Source organism: Notothenia rossii (assembly GCF_949606895.1).
Source record: "Notothenia rossii genome assembly, chromosome: 9".
Lineage (NCBI taxonomy): Eukaryota > Metazoa > Chordata > Actinopteri > Perciformes > Nototheniidae > Notothenia > Notothenia rossii.
The window spans coordinates 11109488-11126001 of NC_136907.1; the positions used below are offsets into that span (position 1 = coordinate 11109488).

General features: G+C 38.2%; 1 protein-coding gene across 1 annotated transcript in view; it reads right to left on the bottom strand.

The window, feature by feature from the left end:
* Positions 1–277: 277 nt before the first annotated feature.
* The window catches only part of LOC307017754 (ryanodine receptor 1-like), a 54987-nt gene continuing 38750 nt past the window's right edge, over positions 278–16514 (bottom strand). Inside the window, 25 exon segments of the mRNA XM_079647522.1 lie at positions 278–1530; positions 4135–4186; positions 4261–4361; positions 4547–4611; positions 4774–4930; positions 5020–5154; positions 5233–5379; positions 5494–5554; positions 7393–7526; positions 7611–7653; positions 7763–7893; positions 8004–8273; positions 8340–8426; positions 8539–8690; positions 8993–9062; positions 9979–10184; positions 10187–10549; positions 10552–11244; positions 11247–11269; positions 11271–11295; positions 11393–11474; positions 14877–14981; positions 15058–15186; positions 15426–15514; positions 15635–15715. Of these exon segments, the coding sequence (XP_079503648.1) occupies positions 1435–1530; positions 4135–4186; positions 4261–4361; positions 4547–4611; positions 4774–4930; positions 5020–5154; positions 5233–5379; positions 5494–5554; positions 7393–7526; positions 7611–7653; positions 7763–7893; positions 8004–8273; positions 8340–8426; positions 8539–8690; positions 8993–9062; positions 9979–10184; positions 10187–10549; positions 10552–11244; positions 11247–11269; positions 11271–11295; positions 11393–11474; positions 14877–14981; positions 15058–15186; positions 15426–15514; positions 15635–15715 (3497 nt within the window). The 3' untranslated portion in view covers positions 278–1434.

Below are 16514 nucleotides of genomic sequence, written 5' to 3' on the forward strand. Positions count from 1 at the left end.
CAGCTCGGGATGAAAATGGGCTGTGATGATGAGATGTTACAAAAGAACTGCACCAGTGTGTCCAGAGTTACTGTGTTAAATGACTCAACAGCATTACATTTTCTTTTGATATTTTCTCTTATTTAGTCATTTTGAATCAGTATCAATACAGTAAAAGTATAAATCACTGTGAACGTTACGCTAATATAAGCACAATGTTAATTAAAGGTGCACTATTCCAGCCAATCAGCCACACGGGACAGGAAACAGGCCATGGATGTAGAAAGAAAAACAAATGTAGCCAGACATTCTTTTTTTTTATTATGGTTGTTGAAATGTCAACAGTCCAACTCCAGAATCTCTCACTTTTAACACAAACAGGTTTTGGTACATACTTGATTTGAGGGAAGTTTAAAATAATTTGATTTGTTCAAACTGTTGTTATGGTTGTCAAAGTAGCCTTACATTAGATAACCTTCTGTGGATTTTCATTTGACAATCGACATAAAATATATTTCCTTCTGATCAACACATATTATGTAATTTAGTTGACCTCTTTTCACTGAAAAATAACTGAATCCTTTCTGTAAATGTTGCAAATTAGGAGCCACATTTTAAGGATTCTGATACTGGAAAGTACTATCTACATACATAATACGCACATTATTGTGCTGATGAGTAAAAGGTCAAATAAGTGTCAGATTACAATGAAGCTTATTCTTATACAGAATGTATTAATCATTGTAGACTTATAGTTGTCTTGAGAAACAATAAATAAAATAATTTAAAATCAAATAAAAGCTAGAGTATCTAAAGAAATCTCAACAGAGAAAAAAAAACTGAATATGTTTAAGTGAAAGTAACAATAATCAAAGAAAAAACGATTAACTACATATAAAGACAGAAAGGCAAAGTGTTAAGCTGCTAGCAGCTACATGCTTTTATAAATGTGGTAGCTTAGGCACTTTGGGAAATGATCACAAAAACACAGTCTTATCTTTTCCTCCTCAACAGCCAACACATTCAACTAAAACTTAGTAAAACATTTTCAAGCATTTTGATAAATAATGAAATAACAAGATGAATCTTAAAAAAACGTGGTGTGAATGCGTTTCACATATAAAAAGTATCTTAGCCATCTCAAGGACGCTGAAGTCATCAACGTTTGGAGTTACAGTATGTTGATGAAACTTATTTAGCATTTTCATGACAAAATCCATTTGATGTGAGTTTTGTCAGGAATGATGTACAACAGTACATAAGACACAAAATGAACCCCTCAGTGAGATATGCAAAACATATGCAAATAGCTATTAGATTTGCATCACTCACCAGCCAAAATAAAAGTACTCTATTGATTGGCTGGTAACATTTTAAACATCCACTTTGCCAGTGACAAAAAAATTGTATTTAGCAGTTGTTATTCTCCCTGCATTTGTGTCAAGTACTTGTAGGCTAGGAAAGTTGATCCTCATATTGCTTTCTGAAACAATCTCCAGCAGGATAGAAGTCCCAGCAACGCTCCTGGTACATCTTCCACACGTACGACTCCTAAAAGAGCGTGAGACAATAAACAAAAAGAAAGCAAACTGTGTTATCAGCACAGGCTCAGGATAAGGAAGGCTACTATTTGACCAACTATCAGACTTGTTTTAAGCAGCACAGAAGACGTTATTATGTTTATAACAGGAATTATATGCACCTACTGAACAACAATAATGCAGAGAACAGGATGCTGGATGCTTTTAGCTGTTGCTCATCAAAATACTGTTGCTGTAAGCTCAAACGATGGTAATGCACAGACACCAACCGTTACTGTGCAAACAAACATGTAAACAGTCGATGTACACACACACACATCCTGCTAGAAGTATACGTTGAGTTTGCAGAACACATACTCAAGTATTGTACTTAAATACTTTTAAACATATTTCTACTTTACGTGAGTGTTTCCATATATTGCTTCTTTATAATTATACTCCACTAAATTTCAGAGGCAAATACAGTACTTTTTACTCCACTTCATTCAATTTAACACTCACAGTTACTAGGTATTTGGTACATAAAAACAAATGATTTACAAATATGGTATAATACAGTACTGTGAACTACTCTCCAGAGTATTTCACATATCTAGAATACTTAAAGACTCTTACCTCTATAAAAACAGGATAATATTATAACCATAATAATAAAATACTGTGAAAAGGTCAATTCTGCACAACGAGTACTTTTACTGTAAGTATTTGAAGTACATTTAGGTGATATAAGACTTCTGTAGCCTACTCTATATTATTCCCAAATGGACCATTGTGCAGAACGAATACTTTTGTACTTTAAATACATTTTGATTCTAATACTTTTGTACTTTTACTTAAAGAGCAGGTTAGACATACCAGTGAATAAATGTGTAGGAAAATGATGTATACACTAGATTTTCAAGAAAATATACAGAAATATACACTACAGTGACATCTGGCGTCGTCTTTAGAAGAAATGTTTACTTCCGCGTAAAAAAAGCCGCCCCACGTGACCTCCCGCGTGTGACGTAACACGGGGGAGAGCGGCCGGTCTAACGTATGAATAAACATGGATCACAATGCTAGTTTTGACACAGAAGAGGTTGAAAATATATATTCGAATGCATATGATTATAATTATGAGCCTGCTATGCATCCAAGAGACCAGGAGCAGCCAAGGATTAGAAGAAATAACGGCCATCGGCGAGAAATGGAGCTGTGGTGTGAGGAGAACCAGTGGAGAACAGGGCAGCTGTCTTGGTGAGTGACCGGTGTTCCGGATTAACTGGTTTCCCGATCAACTGGTTTACAGAGGTGGATCACGGTTTAACCTGTGGGATCACGGTTTAACCTGGGCGGATCACATTTTCCCCTGGGCGGATCGCAGTTTACCACAGCTGAAGACACGCTGCTTTCAAACTGTGAGTAAACAACGCACGCTTCACTTGTAGGCTGTCTGAAGGTGTACACAGGTTTCAGATGGACTTGGTATCACATTAAGAACGATATTCTGTAATTAGTCTGGCAACAATTGCTGGTTTAAATGATTTATTGGAGTTCGCAATGTTTTGAACAGACATCCCCAGTCAACTCGTTTTTCTTTTTGTAGTCCTCGCTGTTCGCGTCCGGATATCGCCATCGTAACCACAACCTCACACACTGGTACTGAATGTGCATCAAAGTCTTCCTACCGAGCCAAATATACCAAAAGATTTATGTAAACGACAGAAGAAGCGATCGAAATGTATATTTCAGCCGAAGGCCACAGGACCGGTGTTCCGGATAAACTGGTTTACAGGACCTCTGTAAACCAGTTAATAAGGAACAACGGTCCTTTTACTGTTAGAGAAACTGTGGACTCTGTGTCCTGACAGGCTGGAGTTTGTGCTCCAGCTCACCATAATTAAAAATGGTGAAATGCAATGTAAAATTACTGAAAAAATACCAGCTCACTAAATCACAACCGCTCAAACCAACTACAAACTACTACCGCAGATTGGACAGAGAACAAGTCCGAGAAAGTTGCTCCCCCATGTGACGTAATATGACGCGTTTGACGTTAAAAAAAAGCAGTTTTTAGTAGCAGAGCTCAAAACGGCTGCTTTCCCTCTGAATTCCTGCCTTTATGTCTTGTAAAAAATATAAAATCCTGCATTAACTTTTTTTAATTGTAATTTTCTGGCAAGGTTAAGCATAAATCTATTAAAAAAAAACCTGCAAGTTGCTCTTTAAGTAACATTTTGAAATCAGGACTTTAACTGAAATCAGGAATATTTTAAGACCGTAGTATTCATACTTTTACCTCTAAGTACAGGATCTAAGTCCTTCCTCCAACACTGTTAGTTCTTAATAGTTATTTGATAATTAAATGTGTTTGTCTTGGTCTATATAAAATGTAGCCTTGTGCTACAGGCTGATATTTGTAGATGATGAACATGATATACCCTAGCAGTATCCTGTATATGATGCTACTTTTAGGCAACAATGGTGTGTGCACAACAGTAAAGGGACCAATAATTGAGGGAAGTCTTCTCCAGTCTCCAATACCCGCTGCCCCTGGTTATCAGTCAGTTTTAATCTGACTAATACATCAAAACACCAACCAAAAAAAGGAAATAAAACTATTCAGACTAACCTGACCAGTGTGCTCCGTCTCATCTTTGTTGATAAGGTACATTAAGAAGAACCTGAAAAGAACCCACATGTTAATATTTTCCTCATTGACACATCATGTCACTGAACGCAGAGGAGGTACACTCACATGTAATTGGCCAGGTTGTGTTCATCCAAAGTGTGGGTCTCAAAGCCATGTGGTGTTGTATCAAAGTAGTCGCTTCCAATGCCACATATGAAACACTTTGTCTGCACAAAAATCCGTCATGAGGGTTAGAGCCGCTTGGTGAATACATAGTATACAAGGGTCGAATGAATCAGAATCAGAATACCTTTATTAGTCCCACAGAGGGGACATTTACGTTGTTACAGCAGAAAAAGAGCCAAAGACAGCTTAATGTTGATTCAATGAACAATGAATGAAAGGGTCATACCTCCATGTCTTCCTTGACCTGCTCTTGTTGGTCTCTGAGTTCTCCGAAGGCATCAATGATCAAACCTAAAGTAATCATACGGAGAGTCAAGATATGTCAGGTTCCCAACATAACTTTGAATCCACTTCCTATATCCAGTTACAAGCAAGTCTGAAAAGGCCCTTTACATTGTCCTCTTTCCTCGCTTTCCTCTTAACGAATCACATGACATTTAAGAGTGTCTTTACCCTGAATAATGGCCAGTAGAATGACAATGACGAAGAAGAAGAAAGTGATATCAAAGACCACGCGATAAAGCTCGTATTCATCTCCAGCAGGATCTTCTATCTCGTCTCCGATGCCTCCGCCAGCACGCACACCCACGTACATGTGGAACAGGTAACACTGCAAAGTTGAGTAAATACACATCGCTTAAGAAGTGGAGTTGTCACAAATGTACCAAAGTGCATTTGTTTGCATCATAAGCGGCTTACGGTCATCATATCATCGCATTTCATATCTGGTTCGCCTTCATCTTCGCTCTTGTTGTAGAACTTGCGGAAGAAATTGAAGGCGATCACAGTGTAAAGGTACACCACCACGGCCAGCAAGCCCACTGTCATCATGAGCTAGTGCAGACAAGAAGGGAACAGAGTAAGTACCATAATACTGAATATGAGTAATTTCAAGCTTTGGACTGCACTTGCCTGTTTGCCGTTGTGTGTGACGGAGGACAGGATGGTGCGCAGAGTCTTCACGCCCATTGCAATATCCAGCAAGTGGCAGGCGTAGAAGAAGTTGTTGTAATGCCCAAGCAGAGACATGATGGTGTACCAACAGAGATACAGGAAGGTCTGCAAAGAGATAACAGGGAAGGTTTTTTCAGTTGTCAAAGGTCAGCTCGCATTTCAATTGTAAGTATACCACAGTATATAGTGCAATATACATGTGAGTAAAGATTTACTTACACCGTCTGTGAAAATAACGCCAAATTTCCAGATCTGGTACTTGAAGTCAACGGTGGTCGTCCTACAGAGATACATGATTGCTTATTATATTGCTTTTTATTTTAAATGATTTGTTTGAAATGTAAGAAAAAAAGTCAAGTTAGTTAAAGGGACCCAAAAAACATAATGGTGCCCCTTTAAAAACGTTCACACAACCGGTGCTGAATAATCCAAGTTTAATTAATCCAGTTGTATGTTTACTTACACACACACACACACACACACACACACACACACACACACACACACACGCACACGCACACGCACACGCACACGCACACGCACACACACACAATAACCTTTGAATTAAATCACATCATCGGTCTCTGGCCTGTGCAGGCGTGCTGCTTGTTTGTGCAACATGAAGGCGTGTTTGTTATTAGACAAGAAAACTTTGAGAAAAATGCACGGTAACTGAAGTTGAAGACAGCGCTCCCACGCTTTCACCCAAGGTCATTTTTGGATCTTCTCTTAACCTTCGCCTGCCAGCTGCACCTACCAATTATATTCTACACAGATATCTCTTTGTTAGGCTTCACTTATTTTCATAATGGGCCTCCTGCATTTTATTTTCCCAGAATACAACCAGGAGAGGACCTGTCACACGGAGAGATACCGCAGGTCCTTCCTTCCTGCAGCGGTCAAACTTTACAACCAACACTGCCCCTAGTAGACCCTCCTACACACACCACAACACAGACTATAACACCCCTTGCTGCTAAATACAAACCAATATGTGCAATATATATATGCGGTTAATAACTGTGTAATTTATACCTGGCTGCTAAACCCTTGTTACTATTACAAGGTATGTAACATCTTTAATAACTGTAATATATACCGGGCTGCTAAATCTTAAGAACTGCTACAGGATTTGATTTGTAGATTTGATTTGTTTTTGATCTGTATTTTTGAAAATGATGTAACTTTTTTAGTTTTTTTTTAGCATATTGTTTATTATATTATAACTTAGTACTTTTTTTAACGCATGTAAGATATGCAACACTAAGCTGTCTGTGGCTCTTTCCTGCTGTAACGCTGCAAATTCCCCCTCTGTGGGACTAATAAAGGTTCTGATTCTGATTGTTATTTTCTCTGAGCACCCTTTGGGAAGTTCCTTCACTAACGTGACGTCTTCCTTCAAGATTCATAGCACATTTCATGCTGATCTACCTTCATTTGTATACTTACTTTCTGATCACCTTCTTTTTTGATTAACAGGAACACACATAGATAAAGCAAGATTGATATTCAAATGTTTAGTTTATGCCTTAAAGGGGCCCTATTGTGCTTTTGAGGTTTTTTTTTTGTCATGTTTTCCTGCATGTAAAGGGTCTCAAAGGCTAAAAATATATTTCTGTTATAAATGTTTTAACTATACAAAACAATATAGTCAAATATATTCTGGGTAAGACTAAATGAGGAAATGAAAAAGCAGGTAATCATGCAGCCTATGGTTTGAGAAAAAGCAGGAGTGGTGCGGGTGACACTAGTATGTATTGACATATGACTCGTTGAGAAGAAGAAAGTAAACAGCATGGTAAATAAATAAAGGAAAGGAAAATCTTGAAGTAAGGGCCAGCAGGCATTATATTGGGAGGAGTTATAAATAGTAGTTACATTATTTTGATGTTGTAAGTAAGTTGTTCTGAAACTCGGTGTATTGTACTCCGTTTGATCTACAGTAAACTTAAACCTAAAGTTGATTTAGTTTTAAGTCAAACCTGTGGAATATTTGGCCAGTATATCGAAAGGCTTCTGGTCAAGTTGAAGATGAATTCAAACAACATGTTCCTTGATGTGATGAATATGGCAGACGAAGTGTTATAAAAGAGGTCCTGAATTATTGAAACTATTTACCATGCAAACACAGAGCTGTCGGGTTCCTCCTGTTTCTTCTCATGTTGTTGACTCACATCCAGGGAGGCTAAATCGACACCCAAGAGCTCAGCTATTCTTTCTCTGCCATAAATGTCTCCGTACTTATCCAGAACCTGGACACAGACATTAGATTGCACATCATGTAACAGTTGTTCAACACAGCCATTTGAAAACCACGGAAATCAAACACAACTCACCTTTCTTTTGACAAATTTATCCCAGTAGTTGTTTGGGAAAGAGCTGTGAAAAAAGGGACATTCATTTTTGTTGTTATTTTAAAAAGATGAATTGTGTGTGTACTAAATCTTGACAGTTTTTCGAGACAAATTATTTATATTGATCTACATACGGTGTGTTCAAGACCAGTCTGTCCCATTGGCCCTTAATGTCATCGTCCTCAGGCTGCTCGGTGATGAAGAGGCCGTCAAACTCCAGTTTTCTAGCAAGTTCTTTCTCCCTTTTAAATATCACCAGTGGAATCTGGCAAAACAATCACAGAATGCACGTTTTGGAGTCAAAATTGTGGTCAAAGTCATATTTTACACACCGAATTAACTGTTTTTGTTTACTGTTCGCCAATCATACAGTACCTTGAGGCAATTGTAGCCAATGATACAGATGAATGAGATGACTGTGTGCAGGGCAGCAATAAAGGTCAAAGTAGGCTGCATATAGCCAGTACTCTCCTCTAAATAGAAATATATTGGTACATCTTCCTCATCCTCTTCTCCCTCATTCATTCCCGATCCCTCAGCCTCTTCCCCTGAACCTTCAAAGAACCCAGAGCCCTCGAAGAACCCGCTTCCCTCCGACGCTCCAGATCCCTCCATCTCCTCACCGTCACGCGGGCTGTCAGACACCTGAAGAGAGTATTATTTAGTAATCAAGTCCAACATAATCATTTAAAGACAATATGATCTTTTTACCTTGTAGAACAGCAGAATGAAGTTCAGGGCGAATGCGAGGAACAGAGCCAAAAACCGCAGGTTGTAGAAGTTTCTGGAGAGGTAGTTCTACAAGAGAGAGAGAATCTAATTATTTCAGCTGATTAGTGAGAAGGTAATTTCAGAGATTTTGAAATTATGCTAGCAAATAATTCTGGGAAAATATTGGCAAATGTGTCACCATAAATTTAATTCTTTGGTTTTCCAGCTCAGTCCAGATTTGAAAGCCTCCTTCCCTCTTCGGCCTCTTTTCTTTTTTCTTGGCAGATTTCTTTGGTGCTTCTTGCCGTGCTTCCTCCTTGCTCTGGGATTCTCTCTCTGCTTTCTCTGCTGCTTCAGCACTGACAACCAAAACACAGTGGAGTTAGTTTTATTTCTGGTTTTCGTCAACATACAAATCAAGGCTGTCACTGTGGCAGATGTGCCACTCTGAATTTGCCATGAGTCTCAACGACCCCCACAAAGAAGCCCCTATTTTCTGTAATTTAACAAGTGTAATGAAAATAAACTTTACATGCCAAATACATTTTATATCCTTAGCAAAAAGTCTAGCCTGTTATCTCGAACTATTGAAGTGAGATTATATCTTCAGAGCAAACTAACGTAAAGGATAAAAAACAACTCAAAACTCTTACTCAGCTTTTCGGGTTCTGCTACAGGAACCGGTTCAGGGGGTTTCTGGCTGGCTTCAGCCTCTTGTGGTGCCTGTAAAAAACAAACATTACATAGCCACTAACATTTAGCCTTTCTATTTCACAAATAGTTATCTTTTAAACTTGACTTGATCCTTTTTTTGTGAACATCCATAACATTAATCTGGCTGCAACTTACCACATTATTTTTAATACATCATATTCCAATCACTTGTATATAGACTCTTATTGCACTATTTTTATTTGTTTGTTTAGTATTATTGTGTTGCACTGTTGGTGGAGCCTGTGACTTAAAGGTGACCTATCATGCAAAATGCACTTTTCTACGTCTTTCATACATGAATACTCCCCGGTGTTCCAGGGAACTCACCAAGTGTCAGAAAACACAACCCTCTCTCTTTCCTCCATACCCAAATCTCTTAAAAAGGGGCTGCAAGGGATCTGATACAGACTGATCCAGATTTGAAAACTTCTATGACGTCACAGAAGTGGCGCTACGGCTATTGGGCCAACTCCACCAATCAGGAGGAGACAGCACGGACATTGCCGTTGGAAAGCGTTGGAGACGCTGTTAGTACATATGCCAGGCCTGTAGGTGGTGCTGTTCTCACAGAATCAGCCCATGAAAAAGACAGTGTTAAATTGAGCGAAATGAGGAATGGCTAAAAAGCATGATCTGTTTGGTATTTTGAAAAATAAAAAGTATAAATATGCCTTATATAGGTATGGTCCTACACTATATTATTCAAATATAGCATGATAGGTCCACTTTAAGATTTTCATCGACATAACTACACTGTAGCTATGTACGTATGACAAATAAAAGCCTTGAACCTTGTGTCTTAATGTTAGGAAGATGTGTATCAATAAAAAGAGTAGAATACACTTGAAGCTGGATTGATGACTACCCAGTGAATGAGTTAATATTTACATATGTGTATTCAACTTAGTTGTCTTCTAAATCTTACCACTTTTCTCTTTGTTATGGGAGTTCCTTCAGGGGTTGGAGGTTCAACAGGTGATTCTACCCCCATGTCTCCAAGTCCACCTGGAGCATCCATACCTGCTATCCTCCCACCCTCTTTGTCCTGGGTATCCTCCTCTTCCTCCTCTCCACTCCCCGCGTCCCCAGTGTCCGTAACCCCCCCAGTGTCTTGTTCCTCCCCTGTCCTCAGCTCCCTGGTCCGTCTCCATGCACATCGTCCTGCGTGGGATCTGGCATGCTCGCCAGAATCTCCGTCACAGTGATATTTTTAGCCCCCTCGACTAAGCCACCTCCAAACAGTGTTTGCCAGATGATCATAAAGAAGCCTTTGCACACATTGTAAATGAAGTGTAGTATACTCATGAGGATGGTCCAGAAAAAGATGGACAGAGCAACCACAATCTCCTTGAAGGACATCTTTCTCACTCTGCGATATTGTCTGCGAAGGTTACGGAAGGTGAAGATGCTGAAGAAGCTTAGCATGCTGTTTATAAAATCTGCAAAGGCAGAGCTCGACTCAGGCTGCCCTTCATCGCCGTTACTCTCCTCATCCCGCCTCCATTTTCTCCCCCTCCTGGTACTCCCTCAACTGCGACTTCATCCATTTCGTCATCTTCTTCCCCCTTTCCCTCCTCTTCCTGCTCTGAAATCTGTGAAGCTATATTCATCTCAAAGATGGTGTCCTCGCAGAAGTTGACAAACATTTCCATCTTCTCTGATTCGCCGCCCTCATTGACGACGTTAAAGATGAACTGTTGCTTGGACTCTCGGACCTGGGGCATCTCCCACTGTTTGCGGTTGACTTCAGTAATTTCAAAGTATATGCGCTCAATCTTTCTGCTGGCGCCCATTATTTCAATGCGGCCCAAGAAGGGGCGGAAGTAGTTCAGCACACTTTCCGCTTGTTCTAGGAAGTTCTGCAGCCTGACGTCATGGGGGACGTGCTCAGACAGGTTTGTGAGGAGCACCGCGATGTTGAATCCGATGTCCTTGGCAGGCTCCTGAAAGCGATTAGCAAACTCCTCATAGTGGATCATGTCATTTTCATCTGCTTCGGAGCAGGACAAAAGAAACTGGATCTCAGAAGAAGAGTACTGTTTCTGACTGTCCATGGCCTTGTGGAAGTCCTTCTTGGAAATCAGCCCTCGAGGGTCTGTGACATAATCCTTGAAAGCATCCGAAGCCACTATGTCTTTCAGTTTGAGGAACATGTCAAAGAACTTCAGGATCATCTCCACGTTGCTTGAGACTCTACCAACATGTCTACCATCTGCGGGCAATTGTACATTCACCACGTTTCCTGAATAACACAGAGTGATAGTTCAAATATTGATTTGCAAAGGAAAAGACAAGGAGAGATAAAAACTGGTAAACATGAGTAAAAAAAACTATTTTACCCTCCAACAGTGAAAGCAACATAACCACCATGTCTTTCTGGAGGTCAAGAAGCTCCTTCAGCAGACCAATCTGGCTTGAGTCCTGTGACCATAAAGAAATGCAAAAGGTCTTACAGTAATGACAGCAAACATTATATAATTTCAATGTACATGGACTTATAGAAATGTAATAGTCATTGGTGGGGAGGAAACATTCAAAAGGTTCAGCAGCAGTCACACAGAATGTTTTGATCATATACTGTAGTAACTCAAATTCATGTGATGTTGTGAGATGTACATTCATGCTACTGTGTTTTGCTTAAAGTCACATTCACAACAAATAAGGTGCTGTAAAAAGTAGTTCATCCACCAAACCCTCACGCTGGGATAAAAAGTGTCAATGAATGTGCTTTAGGAAAACTTAAATGTCAGAAGGAGATATTCACGACAGTAGATTTATTAGCTAAATCTTTTTGTGACACAGACAGAACATCATGGCATGTAAGAACCTTTCAGGAAAGTACGGTGGCCACCAGGTGCAAACGCGCTACAATGGCCCAAAACATTTCCAATATATGAGCAACGCACTGCAGCTGAAGAAACGATGCAAATATAAGAACACAAATGTGCAAAATCACTGCTAATGAAGCGGGGACACTATAAAGTGAAACAAACAGCTGGGACCGGAGCCCTTGTTGACTGTTTTTGTATATTTCTATGTCATCTCTGGAAGTGCAGCATGTTTTCTCCTAATGGAAGTTTTCAAGGCCGTTGTCGTGCATTTGCACCTGCTGGCTACCGTAGAAAAGGTTACATCTGCAAAAATGTTGTCTAAAAAGGTCTGCAGGTTTGTTTTGTAAATAAACATTATACCACCTGTTAATTCATTGTTTCTTTATCCAGAGAAATGCAAACTCATTGGATATAGTCTCAGGATATAATGTCCAATAGTATTCTCAACCTAAATATGCCATGGATTGCTATGAACCAAAACACACTTTCAGTTTTGAAATCCATGACATCCATTTATATATACATATATATAAATATATATATATATATATGTTTAAATATGTATATGCAGTATAATATACTGTATATACTAATGTTATGTTATGGTTAAAATAGTGTCAAACCAAAGCCACAAGAAGCCACAAATCAACACAAGGCAAATAAAAAGCATATCGCTTCAGGTTAATCATTAGTAAAAGGAAACGGCAGCAGTACAGTAAACTGTGTTAAATGTGTGCACACAAAGTGGATTTCACATCAAAATGTATATTTCAACACCAAATAATCCCATATTAAAGTGTATACTCCAACAGTGGAGGTTAAAAGTCAGTCCCTCTCACAGGAAGTTTGTAATCACCTGCTTTTTTCTAAAGATATTTGATTCAGCAAAAGTAATGTGTGTTGTTACTTACATAATGATGGTTTTAAACTTCTCTCTGCTGTACATATAATGAATGCTTAACAAGGCAAAACAATGTGTAGTAAGGAAAATATTACTGGGCGGAGAATTTATATTTAGTATGCTCTCCTTGTTGCCTAATGTGGTACAGTATGGATGAGTAGGTGTTCAATATTTTATTTAACTATCTATACGTAGTACCTACAGGGCTCCATGAACACCTTGCTGAACATTATCCCTTACAACCTCCGAAATGTCCAAATTGACCAATAAGAATTGTGTATTAAATTAAGCCGTGCAATAAAATGCTAATAACATTAAAACAAAACAATCAAAAATACATAAGTGTAACTAAAAAACACATTAAATTAAATTAAATCAACAACAAATAAATACAGTTAAATACAAAAACATTGTTGCATTGATGACATTGATCAATGTCATAATAAAATGCAAAAGTAAAAAATGGTCTGTATTTGATATTTAAAAGCAGGTGGGTACAAAACTACCTCATAAGGGAAACCAACATTGAAAAGATTATAGACTAGTAAACACAATATCACATCAATAATAGATAAATAAAATAGATACATACTTTACCCTGCATTGACCATGTGGAAGACAGTTTAAATAATAGATAAATATTCAGTTGTTAGACAATTAAAACATTTCAAATGCTGTTGTGCACGACACATTTTCTTTAGTTTGACAATTAAACAACATTTGGACACTAAAACATGCATTTATATCATCATACACATTTATCTTTTACAACCTGTACTATGATTATTTAACTTTTTTAAACATTTAAAATGTTGCATTTTACTTGTTTATCATAGTATTTAAATATAATGACTGCAAGGTAGAACAGCTGATGCTATCAGGTCAAGGAGGACATCGCATGGGAAAGTAATTTTGTGTGAGTCGTGTGTTAGGAGAATGCTGATCTGAAAACTGATGAACAACGGCTTGAATGTACGATTAAAGGGTTATACATGCAGGATATTGTGCTAATATTAAAGGCCTTAACCTCATTCGATGACGGCACTGTATGAAGTGGAAAAGCCCAGGGATTTCCCTTCAAGTATTTGGACCTTTTATTTGTAGAAATTGAATAACATTATATAATATGAAGTTTGATTCCTCACTTTTGGTCATGTTGGTTTGTCTAATATTTGAAAGATTAAGTGCATTGTATAATGTAAAAGTAAAAGAGTGGTCTGGAAAAAAATATATAATGTCTAATATATTCAATGCATACTGTATATTTCTCTTCTTTTTTCACTACAGACATTTTGACTTGTCATGGACGGAAAAGCACATTCAAAATGACCATGGACTATACAAGGGTCCCGGTAAGCCATGACAGTTTGACCGAGAGCCAGCATGCAAACACCAGGACCCTGAAACCAAAGCAGCCATCCGTCATTTTAAGATGTACACTTGTGTTGTTCCTGCTGTGACAGATCAAAATGTATTTTGTTAAAAAAAAGTCATCCATTAAAATTAATTTCAATATATATATAGGGATACAAAAAATAAAAAATCCTTTGAAACCAGCCTATACAGGCACAACAAAATGGTTGAAATACTTCAAGAAATCTAAAGTGGCTTTGCTCTCTCATTGTCATTTTGTATGCAGTGTATTCAGGAACCTATTGAACGAAGGTTTACAAACATTTTACTATACAGTAGGTCCTGTAACCACTTAGTGTTTTTCATGCATATATAACGAGGCATATGGTTTAAACTGCTATATGCATATGCCTCGAGAGAGACATTGCTGAAGTAATGATGGAGTATTTTAGTAAACTTCACTAGCATGATGCACAATAAGTTGACCCTGTCTTTTAAGACTCATGATAACATCACAGAGCTAGATTTAAAAATGGACATCACTGCAACACTTGGAGCTAGTCCTAAGGAGCATAATCATTTTCAGTGATTCTTGTCATTTTTACAGAAAACTAAGTGTCATGAGATTAAAGTTGTATTCTGTCAATTTTGATCAAATCCATGTAAATTGGGGCCGGGGAAGGAAGTTTAGCAACTAATTCTCACTTGTAAAGTATAATATATTGAATATATGTGTACCTGTGCCAGCTTCATCATCATGTGGGCAAAGACATGAAGGAACCCGACAATAGCGTCCCACAGCCTGCTGTGGGCGAGCGACTGCTGGTTGCCGGTGCACGGGCCCTGGACAGAGAAACCATGTGTTAGCAGAACATGCATAAAAGCAGAGAGCAAATGTCAGATTTCTTTCAGATTTTACCTGAATATATTCAGTCAGGCTGTTGAAAATCTGTTTCGCCACCATAATAGCTTTGGAGAAATTCTTTTTGCCGGGATCATCAATGATGTCCTTGCCAGAGTAATACCAGTAGAAATCACTGATAGACTCCTGGATTGTAACAAAATTAGAGGTCAGTTGTTTATCATACAAATACTTTGAAACATTATTCCTTATAGGGACAAAGGTCTATCAATTTGTTGTATCTATTTAAATATTTACAAAGTACTTACAGTGTCTAGATCAGCCACACATTAATCAACACATACTAGTTTTAGTGACAACCTTTAAAACTTTGGATTTTACTCTTTACTTATTGCACTAACTTGAAGCTAAATGAAAAGTTTCACCTGGAGTCGGAGGAGGTAATCTACGGTACAGATGATGATGTTGATGGTGGTTGTGCTTCCTGTCTGTGTTCGCAGGTAGTTCTGGAAATCTGCAGCAAAGGACACATCATTTTGAAAGGCAGTAAGGCTTGACAATGTTGGCTGTAATGAAATGTTCAACTTGGTTTGAGTTTCATATTCCTCTCATTTGAAACATGACTCATCCTCACCGTTGTTGTGGCCCTCACAAAGCAACTGCAGGAACCGGAAAAGGTCACAGGTGAACTCATCGTCCGACATCACTTTCTCATCTAAAAGAAAATGAAAAGAAGAAATGGTTAAATGACATCCTAAGATCACATTGAGATAAGACAACATACAAGGGTAACAGGTCTTACTGTTGGTTACTTAAACAGTTTGCCTGAGTAAAAACAGTGTCAGGGTTAGTAAACTGAAGTGATTACTCAACTTACCATCAACTCTCAATGGAGTTTAGTATAGGACACAGCAGTGACCACCTTATACCAAACTGTAATCCCCACCCCCAATAAATCAAAGAATGAGTTGTAATGAGATGTTGTAATAATAACATACAGGAGACATCAGCATCACATGCATACTGTAGAAACAAAGTGTAGTACAAATAATTAAGACAAAAACGAATGACACACACAATGCATTTAAAAGGGATATTAAAGATTGGATGTCTTTATGTGATGTTGTATAAAGTTCTTTGAGTTTAGTGAAGGTTTATTTGAAGGCAGTGTGGTGGTTTTGAAAGAAGTATACATGGATATGACACCTTCAGTTCTCCGTCAGAAGGATTGTCTCAAGGTAAGATGAAAGTGAAAAATGTCTAAATATAGCGTACACTTAAGTTGACATTTATTTATAGTAGATCATACAATCTCACGTCAAAACATCTAAACTATCCCTTGAACAACATGTATAAACATACAGACATTAATATTGGTTGCTGTACAGACAGACAGACAGTTAGTTTGTTCATAAAACATTGCAGTGGTCTTGGGTAAACTGGTCTAGTTTTACTTGTAGGCAGCAAAATCAACCTGTACATTTATTGTTATACTGCATGTAAACATTTTTTTA